This window comes from Oryzias latipes, chromosome 9 (genome assembly GCF_053564925.1).
Source record: "Oryzias latipes strain Hd-rR chromosome 9, Olatipes_Hd-rR_3.1".
Classification (NCBI taxonomy): Eukaryota; Metazoa; Chordata; class Actinopteri; order Beloniformes; family Adrianichthyidae; genus Oryzias; species Oryzias latipes.
Window position 1 is genome coordinate 24,952,842 of NC_136245.1, and position 16,128 is coordinate 24,968,969.

Consider the following 16,128-nt stretch of genomic DNA (forward strand, 5'->3'; position numbering starts at 1 on the left):
TTTTTCCCTTTGCTATTTAAGTTTTTTTTAACAAATGTTCACACCAATGGTGCTCACGGCACTGATACTTACTGAGATGTTTACATACTTCTCATTGTTCAGATACAGTTTTTAGTGTTTAGAACAGCTTGTTAACTGTGCTGCTGCCCATGTTTAACCCCTGCTTTTGTCTATCCTAAGCATAAAACACATAGCCTTTTCTCCAAATTCAGGAAATGCAGTGATGTGAGTGAGTCTGTGTGTGTGTGTTTGGGAACAATGGCACAGTTGTGTGGTGTTGGTGTGTGGGAGAATTTTGAATGAGAACTTGTCCTGCTGAAGCTAAGTTAAAGTGCAGTGTTCGAAGGAAAGGACAGCTCATAGCCACTTTTCACCTTATTCTGCCCCCGCTTGTAAATCTGCCAGTGAAAACCTTTTAATTATCTCATAAGGAAGACTTGGTAGCTGCCTGGCCATCATGAGCTGTCACTTATGAGTTTTCATCCCTGGGTTGAAACCTTTTTCCAAAGACTAGTGTTTGTGTTTTACCCCGTAGTCTTAAATGAATAATTAAAGCAGCTTCTAAAACCTTACTTGTATATCAGATTTTTAAGACAAAAAAAACAACAACTGTATTTTAACTATTGTTTATTTTAGTGAAAGCTACTGAATTTATTTGTGTTTTACAGCCCCACCATCTGTCTGTTCTTTAACCCATGAGCAGTGCGGAGAAAGCGTGCCAGAATGATTAGTGGCATGATCATAAAATGCTCCCAGTGGAAGCAGTACTGAATTCCTCAAAGGCCTTGCAACCTTTGCTTGAAAATAATCACGTACAGGTTGCCGAGAAGCTGGCAGGGTCTTGGTTAGGGTGAAAAATCAGTATTTTGAAGTGAAGCGCCAGGCCTTTATCAGTGTACCTCCATTTGTAAATCTGCCAGGGAGAACCCATTAATTATCTCCTCGAAGGACCTTTATTGCTAGTTGGGCAGCTTTAGCTGTCAATTTTCATTATTTCCCTCTTCTTAAGCGCTTATGCAAGGTCCCTGATCCAATATTTGGCTGTTGATATCTTCTCTTGCAATTTGGTTTTACTTAATCATGACATAGAAGTCGAGATGACACTAAAGAAGAAGAGGCAGTTGAGGGTGTCAACACTGAAATTGTTTTTTTCCGTTTTACTTGCTAAAGCTAGCAAAGCACTGGGAAACAAAAATCTGCTGGGAAACGGTAGCTGTTCTCTTTTATTTATGCCTGTTATTTTCTATTTTTTTTTGTTTTTGTCTTGATGGGATTTGGAAATGGCTCATGGGTGTGTGTGCCTGTTTTGTGTCCAGGAGAGTGCCAAAGCCGCCCTGAAGATGAAAGACTGCCAAATGACCGATCGCACAACGCAGACGGAACACATGGGACCAGAGGTGAGCTGCTCGCAGGAAAAATACACAAGGTCCCTTTTTTCGTGTTGCCAGACGTATGAACACAAAAAAAAACCCCACGCACATCTTTCTCGCACTCTTGACTTACATCATGTTTGCCTTCTGTTTTGTAAATTTCAGTCAAATTGATCAAATCAAATACGTTGTACTCAGCAGAGATTTCTTTACTGAATGTTCTTGTCCAGCGACTTCTCCTCTTCCTCCATCCTTCAAATCTCTGCAATGCTCAGAATGAGCATTGTGCCGCTTCCTGCCTGCTTACCTAACGCCCCTCAGTTGATATAGCCTCTTTGGCATCTTTAAAGGCTGACAGTATGGGAACGCAGAAGACTTAATGGATGACTGTCTAAAAATGGCTGCCTGTACTGGAAACGGGAGCAGAGTTTTTTGGGTCTTATTCTTTGCCTTTCAAAGTAAAAGCTTTGCTATTGTTTATCAGGAAATATTTGAACTAGCTAATGACTTCCTCATACAGATATACAAACTTACAAAAGTTTGATTTTTGATTTAATTAGATGATGCCAAAAGTAAAATGACTTCTTTTATTTATTTCAACATGACTGTTTGCATAAACAGCAAGGTTATTATTAAGTTTAGCAGGATCTGTTTCACTTTTTTGCTGTGATAAATGAGTCAATTTTCCTTCTACAAATAGTTGATGAGAAATAAAGTTTCAAAAAGTAAACTTAAGAAGAGGTAATTGCCAAATGTGCAGCAGTCAACATTCCACTCACAGTTACGGTGTTCCGTGTAATGATGGATCCCGAAGACAACTGCTTATTTTCTTGTTGTAAAGTAAGCTTCCACCAGTAAATCAGTAGTCCTAATTTCACTTATAATTCTGAATATCTGGTCGACTATTGAACCATGAAAGAGGGATTTTAGTAATCACATAAAATTCTCCTGCTTGTGCATCTGCGCTATAACAGTGTCTGACACTTATTTGGAGTCTACAGATACAACACATTCCTGATCTGGAAAAAGATTATTAAAGACAAATAACTAGACATTTTTAGGCCTGTGGTTAGTACTTTACTTGGGAGACCGTTATTTCTTTGTACTAGAAATAACGTTATTTTAAATTTAAGTTTTCATGAAATGTATCAGTTAGAATAAATTAAGAAGAAATAGCAAGAAGGCCCTTCAAATTCTATTTTGGGCCCTTTCTGTGTGGAGTTTCCATGAATTTTCTCTAGTCACTCTGGCTTTCTCCCTCAATCCAAAGGCATGCTTCATAGGTTAATTGGTGATTTGAAATGGTCCTTAGATGTGACTGAGTATGTGTGGTTGTGTGGCTCCACAATGGACTGGTGAAATATCCAGGGTGCGCCCCGCCTTAGCCCAATAGAGCTGGGTAGGCTCCAGGAACCTCCTGAGCTTTACCAGGACAAAGCATGTTTAGGAAATGGATGGATGGATGAGTGGACTTCAGCATACAGAGAAACTGAAGGAAGTCACACTTTTTTGTGTTTTTCTGTCTTTAACCACTAAAGTCAAATGGCAGATTTCTGATTCTGGTTCAGGTGGAAGTTTATTCTTCTTTTCTCTCCACTGTCACGCAGTATATGTCAAGTATTGAGAATCATCCCAGGTAAAATTAGGTCAACAATATTTCCATTTGGTATGGTCCCTTGTTAAAGGAAAAGCTTTATGGGGCCTAAATTGAATGGATGAACATACACAAGTTTCATAAAAGATTTTCTGCTTTGTTTTGTAGTTTTGTGTTAACTTTCTTTATATTGTGTTTTATTTGTCAGTAGGTTAGATCATGCAATCAAAATTGAGTTAAGCTAAATTAAATTAAGCCTACAATCTTGTCTTACCTGCCATGATTAGTACCACTAACTGTTTTATTTTTTCACTACTCTTTTATCACTTTTTTACATTTATTTGCAGTATAGTACACAGATTGCATGTATGTCTTGTGCTTCATTTACCATCAGTAACTAATGCATTTCTTGTGCAACGATCGTAGGCTTGCCAGTTCCAAAGGCCAAAGTAAGCTACCGTGTGGGAGTCTATGTGCAACATGCATTAGTGTGCACTTTCATATGCATTCGAAAAAATTTTCACTGTGAATGTGTGTGTCCTTTTTAAAGCTGCCATTAGTCCTGTTCTTGGATTGCAAGGACAGTAAAGTGCTGTTGAAAGTGTCAAAGTAATTTCAGGTAAATAGGTTACGTTTGTGTCTCAGACAGTATAATCACTCATTATTATGGCTTTTGGTGTGTTTTATGATTTGTCATGCCTCATCAGTATACAGCAATTTGCACATTAGCATGGTATTAGGAAGCCATGAATGCATTTTACCACTTAGTCCCAGTCCAGGTGTTTTTCTCTGAACTCTTAGTTCAGAGAAAGAACTGACTGTGGAAAGGTTGCAGACTTTAAAGATCATGTTTTTAACATGTTGTTTCAGCTTTTCTATCATGATGAAGGACATATCTAAAGAAAACTAAGATTAAAACTGTGTTTTTGAGTTATTCTCTATTGAAATCATGGTGAATCAGGAGCAGACAAAAGAAAGGCTGTTTGAACAAGCTTGTAGTTACGTGAAATTTACAATCCCCAGGTCACAAGCTCCCTGCTCCACTTGCAGAAAAATAGATCCATGTACGTCTTGGTTTTCCTTATCTGAGCTGGCATCAGGCTCAAAACTGTTTGGTGGGATGGCTCCAATATTGCTTACAATTTTTGTTGTAACCCTAATGTTAGGTTGGGGTTGTGAGGGGCTGTGAACTAGCGGGAGTGTACACAAAGGAATAATGGGAAATGAAAATGACAAGTTTTTTTTGGTTTTGCTAAAAACAGCATAATATTAATTAAAAGACCACTAGGAACACTTTTTACATTGGATCAAAAGATTGATTGGATTAGGACTTTAAGGCATTTAAAAGTTCTTATTTTTGGAAAAGTATATTATTACATACTAATTTTTTTTAAAATATATTTCATTAAAACCTTCTTTAAGCATTTATAGTACTCTCCCCTGATTCGCTGGTGCTAAGGACCAGAGACGCCTGCAAATACGCAGAATCTGCTAATACGGAGACCCCCCCCCCCCCCCCCCACACACACACACACACCTGGTGGCCGAACAATGTCCGTCGTCCGATCCTTACTCATCAAAAACCTTTCTGAAACATTTCTGATACTTTGTAAAAAAATTATTAAAGAATATTGGAGTATTTCTCAGCATAAAAAGTTTTTTTATTTATGTTTCATTTAGAACAGTATATTGTACTGTAGCGTATTTTATAACACACATTAGGAGTGTCACTCTTTGACTTGTTCTTCCAGGTTTCATCCATCATTCATTTATCCAGAGGATCATTTTTCTCTGCGATTATCTTTTCCGTCTACTTCTTCAGGCTTCAGTCCATTTCAGCTGATGCCATTACTCCGTGCAGGGGCACAAACTTCGATTGGTTATGATTCAGGAACCGGTGGAAACAGCTTTGAAATCTTCTTTAGGGGTCGGCTAGGAAGCCGACGGGTCGACGTTACCTTCCTCTCCGCCCCACTCCTCCACCGCAGGTCCTTCGTTGGACGCAAAAGTCTGATGCAAGCGTCTTGAGCTGTGTTTTTTGTGATAAACCGGAGGAGTCACGTGAATGAATAAAATCCACAAAAACGTGAAACTGCGAATATTGAACCGTAAATAAGCAAGGGAACACTGTATGCTGTTTTGTTTGGAGTAAACCTTTAGAAGCATATTTGGTTATGACATAATTCCTTTTAGTTAGTGCCTCTGAAGAGATATTTAAACTCAAAAGACTCAAAAGTCAGGTCCATTTTTCTTTTATGGTCAGTAGTTTGATGCTTTGGCAACCACTAATGTGAATTTGAGGGATCCCACTGAGGATTTCATCTTTACATATGAGTTTTGTCATATTCCAGAAGTCAAGATGTCAGTTACCTTGTCTTTCTAATGCAGCATCTAACCTTAAGGGTTTTTTTTCTTTCTTTCGCAGCCTCATGTGTATGGGTTGTATTATCTATTATAGGACTATCACCCATATGTGGGCCCCTTGAGAAGATGGGCTTTTAATTAGAGGAGCAGCTGGCTGCCCGCTAGCAAACAAAGCTAGCAGCACAGGTGACTTAACTCAGCAGTAGCTGCAAGCATGTGCTGCCTTATTTTAAACCCCCTCCTATCTCATGTGTGCACGCATGTGTGTGTGAAAGTGAGAGAAGGAGCCACTGTGTGGGAGATGCCGTGGCATGGAAGTGGCCTATATAGGTTAGGCACCCAGTGCATCAAGGACAGGGTATGCGCAACAAAAAGTGTGTCTACAAGTGGGGCAGCTACTTCTGCTGGTTCTATCACTTCTCTGGGTCGACCACCTCCCTCATCCTCTCTCCCTTAAACTCACTTCTTGTTTTCTGGAACGTCCTCTTACTTTGCCCACTGCAGCTTGTATTCATGGACAGTGCACGAGTCTGCCTTTAGAGGTCCTCTCCTCTCTCAGTTTTTCCAAGCTCCTGGAATTCAACAGAGATAGTTCTGCCCTGGTTTTTCCCGCCGGTGGACACTGTGTCCTAGCTACAGCTTCCACACCAAACTTTCCCCACACAAATTCAACTTTTGTCCAACTTTTCACAAAGTTCCTTATCCAGCCCCTTTTAACAAGGCCGCTCGATGTTTTGCTGAGCTTAAAAAGGTCATAAGAAGTAAGTTACTTGAAATGCTCTTTGTCTCCCCTCTTACATATCTCTTCAAATGACATTTGACATTTGTCCAGATAATTGGCAACTGGTTTGTTAGTTTTATGTCAAAGTTATATCGTGTAGCTGTCTTATACATTATACACGCAGTCATATTAAATCCTTTTTTTGTAAACCTCAAACATCCTATACAACTAAAGTAATGTATTTTCTGATTTACATAAGTATGCAGGCTAAGTGAAACGTTATTTTTGATAAAGACATGTAAGTATAAAGATAGTTTTATTATAAAAGACTCTAAAGGTTTAATATGATTACACTGCAAGTCAAAAATAGTTGTTGCTTAGCAAATAAGTGTATATAGAGGCTGCAGCTGTACACCTTCACTCATAATCTGTGCGTTTGTTACAATAAAGCAATTACTTGTCTTCATAACGTTTATGAAATCATACCCTGAGCAGGTAACATAACAGTTTGCCAAATTCATTTCCAAAAATTGCCTCGCTCTACACTTAAAACTACTAAGTGACTTTGCTAAAGAAGCCAAACACAAAGAGATGTTTTGAAACTGACCCACTTCTTTTCATTGGTGGTCTTCAAGATTTCTGTTTCTGTGCTTGTGTGTGTGTGTGTGCATGGTGTGGAGTTAGGTGGTTGGCTGAAAAGGAAATTGGGAAAAAGTATAATAAGAAGGGGTTAGAGAAAAAGGCGTGGAGCTATTTCATGTCCCTTAGCGCCTCTTTAAAGCTGGGGGGACGGTGGCTGCGTGAAGGTATTTTCAGGCAGGATTGAATCGATTGAGATTGCTTTCTTTCAGCAGGCTAATTTCATGGGCATTCTTAAAGGGAACACTTTAGGGGGGAATCAAAAGCTGTTGGTGGTGAGCTCTCTCTTATTCCCTTTTCCCTGTATCTGCCTTTAAAAAAGCCAAAATGGCAAATATAGTTTTGTAGATTTAGATATCGTGTTTTAGTTCAAATCATGTATTACACATATGTTGCAACTATAACACTCTTTTTGTAAGGAGCACAATATTTAGCCAATATACATTTATGAAGATGACATATTGATAAGCTTTAAATTCTGTTCAATCAGGACTCTTAGATTGTCTGTAACTTATTTGATCTTTTCTTCTATCGATTCCATAAACTCACTCTAAAGCTTTTTTGTTTCTGTCCCAGCTGCGCACAATGGTCATATCTTGTTCAAAAGGCATTTCATTGCAAGAGCATTTATGATGAACTCCTCACATGTCCTGGAGCTGGGGGCTCTAAATAAGTAAACACAACCAGAAAAGATCATAAGATTCTGCGTCATCCGTGTTTCCACATGAAGCATGTGCCTGTCTTACTTGAGGCATGGCTGGTCCAGTGCTGAGTGTTATTATGTAGGTCTTCCACTCCTATTCCTGTAAACTAGATCATTTTGTACAAACGAGTCCTTACTGAGTAATGATACTGCTGGAGATAGAAATTAGAAAGAAAGACGGAGAGAAAGAGGAGAAGGAAATTCAGTTTTCTGCCCTATATAGATTTTTTTGTTCTTCTCTTTCTGTCAGTTAGACTTTTTCTTTTCCATCTTTCCATGTTTTAATGGTGATTATTTATTTAGTCCTAATTGTTCACTGTAGTGTGGCCTTTACCTCTAGAGATGCCTCTTTTTTGTATTTCTTTTTGCTTTAAGCACAGTATTTATCCATTTTCTTTGATTTGATCTATTCTACCATCTTCATATTGCGTCTCATAAACCTGCTCCTCATAAACTTTACCTTTCACCCAACATGCATCTTTTTCCTCGCCCTGTCATTCCTATTGATATTAAACTTTGTGCCCTTTGTTAATATTTAGTCTTTTTTATTATCTTGATCTTGTCTGCTTTCATCATAATCCTCTCCTTTGCTCTTCTCTCATTTATTAGTTCATATAATTTCAAAATCCCTTTTTTCCCATTATAATCAGCCTTTCACCTACTGTATATACATTTTTTTCTGCTTTTCATATTTCTTTTATTACCGCTACTCTTTCACCCTACCCTTGGCTCTCACCTCTTTTCTAATTTTACCTTCTAGTTTCTTGCAGATTTCTTTTTCGTCATCTTTTGTGAAACCCGTAAATGATCCTTTTCAGCACTGTTAAAATGTAAACCAATGTTTTTCACAATGCCCTCTGCATCTCTAAAAAAAAGTGTAAAAGTTCTTACAGTCTTTGTATAAAAGAAAAACAGTTCCTTTAGCAAGACTTTCATTTCCTAAAGCTTTGCGTATATTACACTTAAGAAACAAAGTAAACCAAGCCACAGGTTAATGAGACCAACACGTTAGTGGCACCATTAAGGCTTGATTTCCAGTATCAAGTACTGTTAATATAAGTTTATGTAACATTGGTTTTAGCTCTACAAAGCATCTGCATTTTGAAGGAGCCCACCTGCAGCTTCTTAGCAAACCTCAAATTATAGCTGAAGTACCCCTTAATATGCCCCATTAATATGCAATCAGCAAAATGCTGAAAATCTATTGGACTTTCTGTAAATAGATTTCTGTAGTAGAACCAAGATAAAAACTGTTTATGTCCACATACAAGCCTTATTTCTTTCTGAAAAACAGTTTACTGTATAAACAGTTTTTTGAAGCATTTTTGTTTCCTCCTCCATACAGTTTGTATCAGTTTTAAACTTATAAATATTCAGAGCGTTGCCAGCTGGGAGAACATTAATACAGATTACATAGGTAATTGTGGAGCAAAACACTATTAAAACTGTTAGATGGGCATTTTGCCAAAATGTTTCCAAGTGGCTCAGAAACTGTGTTCGTGTCGCATGACTTTCAAGCACATTGTTGCTGAATAGCTATTACATTTGTACATTTTGGCAAGCATGTTTGTGGGGATGATGGATAGCTCAATTTTGGGGAATAAAGGTACATGCAGCCAACATTCAGATACTTTGGACACTGGTGCCAAAACTGACTCTTGCTTCATTTTTCTTGTCAAACACTCTTTTTTTTTTTCTAAATATTTGATGATTCTTTTTAATTATTTAGAAGGTTGTCAAGTGTGTTGTCAATAGTTGTTTTTGTCGTGTGTAAATAACAAGAAGTTTGGTTTAGCTTCAATTGAAGGTATCCGATATGAAATATTGGAAGATATTGAGGTTCAGACTTGACAGTGGGATCTGTCACTCAGTTTTCTAAGTTGGTTTGCATGTAATGTCTGTGGAAGTTAAAATTTTGAATCTATTCAATCTAATGGAAATTCCTCTTTGTCTCCGCCCCTCTCTTTTTTTTGTTTTGTTTTTCAAATGATCTTTTTTTTTTCTTCCTTTTTTTTTGGCCCCTGCTGCATGTGTCATCATGTGCTTTGCTTCTAGGGCATCAAGGCGCATGGGAGCGCCACGTTGTCATCAAGGAGACAACTGAGTGAGTGTCTCTGTTCTGATATCATTTGGCTGGACATGACTGTGTTTTGTAGTGGTCTACTTTGATATAGTACATAGCAGAACAAGGAGTCTTGGTACTAAGGCTTGATTAATCTGCAAGTCTAATTAGAGATGATTGGTCTATAACGTGCAATGACTTTTCTTCACAAATCAGCTTTTTTCCCGCTCAAAATTGAAATGTAATGATGTTTCTAAGAACCCAGAGTAAAATAAACTTTTGCCCTTTATTTTTAACTAAACCTAATTATTGAACTTCGAAAACCAAGTAAGTTAATTATATATATATATAAAATTTTTAAGTTGTTTTATTAAAAGAAACTCAGCATAAAGGCTCACTCATTTTTAAATGGAAAAATAAAACACGAAGGCTGATCAAGTGAAGGAGAGCACGATGACCCTGTTTTTAGAGCCAATCAAGCCCTGGTATGTAGACCTTCTGTGCTATGAATGCCACCTGCACTGCTTTGTCCTACAAAGTAGAGAAGAATGCTTGTACCCAGCCGAGAGCAAATCCTTCCCAAAGATGGTGACCCAGACGATGTGAAATTCAGCGATTATGTTTTTAAAGCGAATGCTGCAGAACACCTATTTCTGCCAGACGTTTTTTGATAGGCTTATGTGATATTTTCTGTGGTTTGTGACAAAGAGGAGAAAAGATAAAAAAACACTTGATAGTCATGCAGAAAATGTAGATTTCATTACAAATACACATTGCAAATCATGACAAAGACCTTAAAATAAGAAAAAGAAATTACAGTTTAAAATTTTGGGCAATGTAGAACCAGGTCCCCATTAGTCAGCTCATGGTACATTTAAATTAAAATCTTGTATTGAAGACTTCCCTTTCAATGCTTATAGGCTACATACTAACTTGGCAGTCAATTGTCAGAAATATGGAAAATATTTCAATTGGTCTTATTAATAGCTACCAGCGTTTTGAAATATACTTGCATTTAGAATGTATACTGTCATAAAACTCCACAGAAAATATTATGTTACAGTACAATACCATACGACAGAAAACTTTTCAATGTCTGTTCCCTGTCAGCTGTCCTGCACTGTTCTGAATTGTTGTAGTGTAGCATGCTGTAGGATTCGTAGCATCAATATGTGAATGCAGTATTTTAGTCCCCCCTCTCCTGTTTACATTGCAGCGTTGCGCGTGGTTGCACTTGAAACTTTGATCCTATTTTCACAACACGCTGGCTCCCCTCGGCCTGTCACCTTATCCAAAGTGGTTTGATCCTATTCCGCACCTTTCACCCAGCAACACTCTCTTAACACAATATCAGAGGCCTTTAGAGACACAGGTATTCACATTTTACTTGCTCAAAAGTCAAAGATTTCACTTAAAAACCACACAGCCAGTGTCAAAAATAAGTAATGCAGTTTCAGATTTTTTTTTTTTAAATATGTGCACATTAAGTTACATAAAAAAACTCTTAAATGTTAAAGGTTAAAGCATAAAGAGGCAGTAAGTGCCATTAAAATTTCATTTGTATGCTCCATTTACACAAGGGCAAGCGTGGACCTCCATGCTGATGATGAATGTATGCTTGTTTATCAATTCATGTCTGTCCGTGAAGTTGATTTATTTTTTGCGGAAACATCCTGGCAAAAAGGATCTCATCACCTTTGTTTCCTTTGTTAGTGTGTGTTCTAATGTGTATCTCTGTGTGTTTTGCTGCTTTTTGTAGCTCATTAAGCTTTTTCAGAGACTGACAGTAAAGCTGAGCTGCTAAATTATTTGTCACTTCTGTACCTGTTGCCCCGCAAACACCATTAATGAGCTAAACTTGATTTATTTAACAAGGTGAAATTAATCGCAACCTCTATGGCTACAAGCAGTATATCTTTTTCTAAGCAGCTCTTGGGACATCAAGAATCACATTCTTTACCTGGATTGTCTCTTGAATGCAGGGGAGACATACCTTGTTTTCCCCAGAATACAGATACCTTGTAAAGACATTTTTTTATCAATAATATGTGGGTATATTTTTAGGTTTTGATCACTGATTCTATTATGTAACCTATTTAATAATAAAGGTGTTCTGTATTGTTAAAGATGAGGTGTTTTTACACTGTGCCTTAACAACCAGTATCACCAAAAATGCAAGGTATTTGAGGAAGGTTTTTAGGGTAAATCCTTTAAAAAGCATACATTTTTTTTTTACAAAATGCTGAATCATGGGTTGTACAGGTGGTCCACTCATACTGGCATCAAGTAAAAAGGTTTAAAGTGTAAGATGTTATAAAGAAACTGTTTTCTTTCTGTGCGTTCACGCCTTCCTAGGGGCACTGTTCACTGTAACTGATCTCTGTGTGCTACAGTGTTTTTTTACAGCTGTTTATCAGTTTAATTTTTTTTTTTGTAAAACAGCTAAGTTGTCCCTTTTTTATGGGCATTTGTGTCTGCATACCTGCATATTTAGCTGGATTACACCTTTGATCTTCTTCTCCTTGTAACTTTGTGATTTGCTGCCTTAAACAGGCAGATAAGAGGAATCAGGTATGCGTGCATGCATGGAAAGCTCAGCGGATGGCTATTTTCAAGATAAAACTGGATAAATCCGACTGATCCCTGTCATCTGCGGGTGATATTTTTTCAGAGGAGACTGAAGCCGAAACATCTCCAACATCCGCACTGCTCCGTCATAGAAGACCCACAGAGGTGGGAGCTGTGGGGAGTGCACGTCTGTTTGAATGTGTGCATGCGTGAGGCTTGCTCCCGTGCTGGCGTGCTGCCAGAGCACTTATCTAACTGTGATCCACCGCGCTACTCACTGTGACTCCTAATTATAGACTGAGGCACTCAAACAGACACATATACACACAGTTTGCACATGCTCTCTTGTGTACCATTCACACTAATGAGGAACAGTCCCCGAGGAAGAACCCACACTCCTCTCAACTCCTTTATAAAGGCCACTGTGACCACCTCCTCTGGCAGCCCACCTCCCAGTCCTCTTGTAAGAAAGAAAGTTACATTCTTGCAACAACCAATAAGACAGGGAAGATTTATAGCCTAGAAGTAGGAAAAGATTTTGGGGGGAAAAAAAAGCAAAGTGGGAGAAAAATGAAGACGGAAGAATGCTGGGTTAAAATTAGCAAAAAAAAAAATTAGAGGTGCTGAAAAACTTACTGTGGAAAGAGAAAGAAATTAGAACGATGGCCTGCCAAGAAGCAAAAAGCCAGCAGAGATCATGTTGAGGGAATGAACGGCAGGGGACTTGGAATGACATGTGCGACAAGCAGAGAGAGAGGAGAGAAGATGGAGAATATTTGTTCTTTTAACTTATTGAGATCCGCAAAGCATGATCACAATGAACTAAGAGTCCCACAGGCTTTCTCTGAATCCTTTTAACTGTACCACCCCCCCCCCCTCTCTCTTCATTTTCCTTTATTTTTCTCTATTTTTGCTTTCTGCTGTTATTGTCTCTCCTTCCCTCCTGCCTCGTCATGTTACATGTTGAGCATGGCACTTTGTCAGAGCGCTTCTGTGTAGGTTAGGATGCTTAAAGCATGGTATAATCTTAATGTGCCATATGCTGGATTTTATAAATTTCCTCTGACATTTCACATAATGAGTGACTGCCTTATGCTCAAATAAGAATTTTATCTGGTGAAACAATAAGTAGTTGCTCATTTATTAGCACCACCAGGCTGTTTACAGATTCACAACACATCTTGAAAACCCATCTGCAAGATGCAACAAATTATACCTATAATTTGACCCGCAAAGTATCCATGGTAATATGCAATTATTTCCTTGTGTGCCATACTTGTGAACTATTACTGTGTCCCCTAAATAACTTTTCAGAGGAAATACTTCTGCTGCCTCCACCTTCTTTCATATTCAGTGCTGACAGAAGAGAACAAAGTTAACAGGACAGGACAGAAGGGACTTTGGTGGCCACTGCTGTGAGGCTCTCTTTCCTGCTAACCCCAAATAGCCCCGGGGGCAGTGCATGGGGAAAGGGGGGCCTGTCAGCAGAGTGTGTGCATCAGGCTTTGTGGGTCCGTGCTTGTGTGGGAATCTCAGAGATGTGACCCCATGGCTGGCTTTTTTCCCCCCACGGGCAGGACATAGCGACACAGGGAGGCGCGCACACCTAACCAGGCACAGATGGCAGCCGCAGACAGACGGCCGCAGACACAAACACTTTAATAAATAATTATCTGAACAATGACACTGGGTACAGCGGAGGACGCAGGAGGCAGGACAGATGGACAGGAGGGGAGAAGGATACAACATCTTGACAATAAAAAGATGATAGTTAGAGAATGCAAGGAGAAAGAGTAACAGAGAGGGCATAGGAAGATGGGAGGTTGAAAAGAAGCAGAGAAAGGAGGGCTGAGCAAGCCTGGAAAAGTATTACCTGCACAAAGGAAACCATTAGCAGGGCTGATATTGAAAACACCGTTCAACCGCTAAAGCGTTCATCAGTGTTTTACCGCTGCGCTACTGACTCCTTTAAGTAGTTAATATGGAAAATACATTTAAATAGTACAGATCAAATAAAAGGGAATGAAATTGTGATCAGGAAATAATAGTTGAAGGCAGAGTGGGGTAGCACAACTTCAGAGATAAAGAAAAAAGGTAAATGTACTGTAATAGGAGACGGGTTAAAGATGAAGAGGTCGGGAAACTGAAGAAAACCTGAGAGGAGAAACTGCAACAGCACATTATTCACTGGATAATAGGATATTATTCAGTGTGGAGTGTAAGAAAGTTGACAATCAAATGAAAGCATGGCTAGTCACGGGAGATGCTGAGCTTAGCCATACACGCAGATCTGCATAAGAGGATGTCATGTGCTGACTTACAATTTCTCATCTTCATGAAGGAAGCTTTTTGGCTTCTTTTCAGTGCTCTCTCAGGAGGAACAAACACATTCCTGTCTGTCTTTTAATTTATTCTGCTTTTTAGAATAAACTACTATATTAATGGTGAAATGTTAATACATTTAAGTTGTGTGTTTACAGTTTAATCGGATCAAATGTGTGTGTTGAGTCCAGTGGGACCCTCCAGATAAAAAGGTCCTCTAAGATCAAACTATTGGATATAAACCATACATTCTTTATGAGAATAGGTAAATGTATCCAAGAGAGGTCAATTGGCCTGACCTCAGACAAATTCTTTACTTTGATTTTTGTAATATTTCTGTTAAGTAAAAATAGTGTCTGATGCAACAGCAGATCTGGTATAGTGATATACAGTATTTAACTCCAAACCCAAGCCAAAGTGAAAATCTGCTCTTTCATGTTTTTAAAGGTTAAAACAGTTATACAACTTTTATTAGTCATGTTCCAAATGACAACATTTGGGAGCTCTCTATTGAACACCATTGAGCTGTGGCTGTATCTTTATTATTGCTAGATACAATACTAGGAACCATGCCTGAAAAGAGCATCCTAAACTAAACAGAGTGCGTCTTATTCTCTGCTCCCTGACTCGTTTCACCTTCCTGTGTTCTCAGCTGTCCCCTTTTCAGACCTCCTGCTGTTCCGGCATCCTCTCCATGAGTTGCTGTTTTCACCGTTCTTCTCTGCCTCTCCTCTCACATGCCTTTTTTACTTCAGCGTTCTACTGACACTCTTTTTCTCGCTTTATATCTCCCTGTGTTGCTTTATGTTTGCATAACTGTATCACCAATGTGGCTTTTTTCACTTTTCAGTTAAATATTTATTATTTTGTTCATAGGTTTGACGAGCTGCTCAGGTTTAGTTTCTTCTGTTTATCAAACCAGTTTCTTTCTGATGTTTGTATAACTTATACCAACATTGTTTTTAGGTTCTTCCTGCAGTGGTTGTATATTGAGTTTACAATGACAATCAATCATCCAACACAACATGAACCAAAAAAACAACTTTTAGTCTGCTTTTAAAAGATTTAATTCTGTTTGTGAACACATGACTGTAATGATATTCCTCTAACCTGATCCAGTTTTCGTTACTTTGCAGCATCTGCATCATTTTTCCTTTAAATACAACCTTTTGTCCCTTAGTATCCCACCCAGTTATCATGATGTGTTGTGTTTTTATGTGTGTTCCATGCTCATGTTACACTTTACTCATCTCATTATGGCGTCTTGTTTGTGTCTTCTCTTTTGTTTCCCCATCTTTGCATGTCTTCATCCATTTGTTCGGAAGCAGTAAGCAGCATGGTATGACGGAGGAATACAACAGGTAGGGCTGTCTGTGATGGGTCACTCTGCATTCCTGGGTATTATTTCCTCACAAATTTTCCTTTTTTACTAATGATGTCACGATATATAGTATTTTTCTATTCTGCCAATAATTTCTACAGAACCTTTTAATCAAATAAATATGTTTTTTCACCACATTTTACTTCTTGATTGATCTAATCTGGCAGACTACAGGCTGTTTAACAGTCTAATTGTCTTTCTGGCAAGGATGAGTCACAAGTGGCCCAGGTTTGTATGTGACACCTGCCCTCTATTCATCGTTTCCTAACCATACATTGCTTAGCTTGTTTCTCCTTCCAATCAAGACGGCTGATCATTTGATTTACCTTCGTTATGGTAAATCTGATCTCACTGTTGCAATCCCAAGCAGTGCTCTCAAGTGGCTCTCGTCCTTGCCAAGTCTC

General features: G+C 38.5%; 1 protein-coding gene across 5 annotated transcripts in view; it reads left to right on the forward strand.

Moving 5' to 3' along the window:
- Nucleotides 1–16,128, forward strand: part of ccser1 (coiled-coil serine-rich protein 1) — a 128,176-nt gene that overhangs the window by 64,464 nt on the left and 47,584 nt on the right. Inside the window, exons 10-12 of one of the 5 annotated variants that reach the window (XM_011479004.4) lie at nt 1,317–1,397; nt 9,447–9,495; nt 15,672–15,704. In XM_011479004.4, coding sequence (XP_011477306.1) covers nt 1,317–1,397; nt 9,447–9,495; nt 15,672–15,688 — 147 coding nt within the window. In that variant the 3' untranslated portion in view covers nt 15,689–15,704. Of the gene's footprint in view, nt 1–1,316; nt 1,398–9,446; nt 9,496–15,668; nt 15,705–16,128 lie in introns of those variants that run through there. The other 4 variants (XM_020705831.3, XM_011479006.4, XM_078953105.1 and 1 more) reach the window with 4 other exon arrangements.